General features: G+C 51.4%; 1 protein-coding gene across 2 annotated transcripts in view; it reads left to right on the top strand.

Annotated features, from left to right (window-relative positions):
• LOC103255975 (dynamin-2) overlaps positions 1-2,401 on the top strand; it is a 45,254-nt gene that overhangs the window by 12,186 nt on the left and 30,667 nt on the right. For both annotated transcript variants that reach the window (XM_021710236.1, XM_021710240.1), the window contains exon 4: positions 1,446-1,588. In XM_021710236.1, the coding sequence (XP_021565911.1) occupies positions 1,446-1,588 (143 nt within the window). The remainder of the gene's footprint in view (positions 1-1,445; positions 1,589-2,401) is intronic.

The following is a 2,401-nucleotide window of genomic DNA, read 5'->3' as shown; positions in this document are numbered from 1 at the left end:
AACTACAGGCGTGCGCTACCACGCCTGGCTAATTTTTGATTTACTGTAGAGATGAGGTCTCACCAATTTGCCCAGGCGGGTCTCGAGCCCGCGGGCTCAAGCAATCCACTCATCTCAGCCTCCCAAAGGCGCGGGATTACAGACTGAGCCACCGAGCCCGGAACTTTGTTGGACTTTAAACAAATTGAATTTATAGACTTGCACTGGAACTCGTTCATATGTAGGGAACTTACTGTTTTTATTTCTTCTTTCTCTTTTTCTTCCCTCCCCTCTCACTTCCCTTCCCTCTCCTACACTTGATCTTCGCCAAAAGGCTGAGAAGCGATTGTCTTCCCTCTCCTTTCTCTTTTCACCCTCAGCAGAAATCTCTCACTCTTTATTCCACATTCAGTTCTTTCTCCAGAACATCTTGAGGGTCTTTCCTTTTGTTCAGCACCGCCTCCTTTTACAAATCAGTGAACAGTGATTAGATTTGTATGTTCAAAAGCAGAGCCAGGCCAGGTGAAGTGGCTCAAGCCTATAATCCCAGCACTTTGGGAGGGAGAGGTGAGAGGATTGCTTGAGCCCACAGGTTCAACACCAACCTCGACAACATGGTGAGACCTCATCTCTACAATAAATCAAAAAATCAACTGGGCATGGTGGCATATGCCTGTGGTTCCAGCTACTTGGAAGGCTGAGGAGGAAGGATCGCCTGAGCCCAGCAGGTTGTGGCTGCGGTGGCTGTGAGCGTGCCACTGCACTCCAGCCTAGGCAACAATGAGACTAAAACTCAAAAAAAAAAAAAGCAGAACCGTGGAGCAGAAAGGGAGTGGACTGAAGGGTCTCCTTCGGGCACACCTGCTCCATCTACCCTTTGCTTCCACACTGATCTCCTGACTCTTCTCTCTGTTGATGTAGCACTATAAAAACATAATCGTCCTCTTTCATCCCATGTGTGTTCTGTACCTTTTCAGAAAGAAAAGCTTATCTCATCTTGTGTCCATCTGTGTTTGTTTTGCCCATCCCTGAGTGTATCCATCAATCCAGCCTTCTACCATCTGGGTAGACTGTCCCCTGTCCCTTAATCCTGTAGTTGACGAAACCTATTGAGGTTCCCTGGGCTCTTCACTGAGCATTGCTTGTGGAAGGATCTGGATCAACAGCTGTGTCTCTCAACCTACTGGACCTTGCAAGCAGCTGGTGTCTTCCATGACACAGACACATAGTTGTCTGCCCAGCGTCCAGTGCAGGCCTTGTGGGCTATGTGTGGGGTCTCACTCACTGTGTCACCTCTCCTTGCCTCAGGTGTGAGTGTGTCTGTAACTGGAAATTTCTATTGCTTTTTCTTGAGTCTGTGGGGTGTGCTGGGCTCAGAGTGGCATCATGGCATAGACACTCGGAGTGGAGAGCATGCCTGCACCTTTCTGGGCCACCCTGTCTGATCTCTGGCCTTTCTCTTGTAGCAACTGACCAACCATATCCGGGAGTCACTGCCGACCCTGCGCAGCAAGCTGCAGAGCCAGCTGCTGTCGCTGGAGAAGGAGGTGGAGGAGTATAAGAACTTCCGGCCCGATGACCCCACCCGCAAAACCAAAGCCCTGCTGCAGTACGTACACTCTCCCTGCCTCCCCAGCCTGGCTCACTGGCCTTCCCCTGGCCTCCACCTGGCCATCAGGTCCCCTAGCCCGGGTACCAGCTGTCACTTGTCCATTCATTCACTCAACAAGTTTATTTTTTTTTTTGAGTCGGAGTCTCACTTTAGCCCATGCTGGAGTGCATTGGCATGTTCACGGCCACTGCAGCCTTAACCTGCTGGGCTTAGGAGATACTTTTGCCTCAGCCGTCCAAGTAGCTGACGCTACAGGCACGTGCCACCATGCCTGGCTAACTTTTTGATTCATTGTAGAGATTTTGTCTCGCCAAGTTGCCCAGGCAGGTCTTGAACCCGTGGGCTCGGGCAGTCCTCTCACCTCGGCCTCCCAAAGTGCTGGGATTATAGGCGAGCCACCGTGCCTGGCCCCAATTATTTTTTGATTTATTGTAGAGATGAGGTCTTGCCATGTTGTCCAGGCTAGTCTTGAACCCCTGGGCTCAGGCAATCCTCTCGCCTCTGCCTCCTGTAGTGCTGGGATTACAGGCTTGAGCCACATTACCTGGCTCAGCAAATGTTTGTTGCAAGCCTCCTGTGGTCCAGGCCTGTACTGAGAAGCAGTTGCCACATGGGTGGGGCTGATGCCCATCCTGCCCCTGGGGTGCTCAGAAAGAGGGCAGAGGAGGAATGCAACAGAAAATGAGGAAGAAAATGTATAGTGTGCTCTGTGGCCAGTTATTAAAGGGGGAAAGGGGCTTGAGTGTGCTAGGGAGGGAGTGGTCAGGAAGACCTCCCTGGAAGCTGGGAATCAGTCACAGACCTGATGGA

Source organism: Carlito syrichta, unplaced genomic scaffold (assembly GCF_000164805.1).
Source record: "Carlito syrichta isolate Samal-C Ts95f unplaced genomic scaffold, Tarsius_syrichta-2.0.1 Scaffold76138, whole genome shotgun sequence".
NCBI classification, from domain to species: Eukaryota; Metazoa; Chordata; class Mammalia; order Primates; family Tarsiidae; genus Carlito; species Carlito syrichta.
This window is presented reverse-complemented; position numbering and strand designations above follow the sequence as displayed.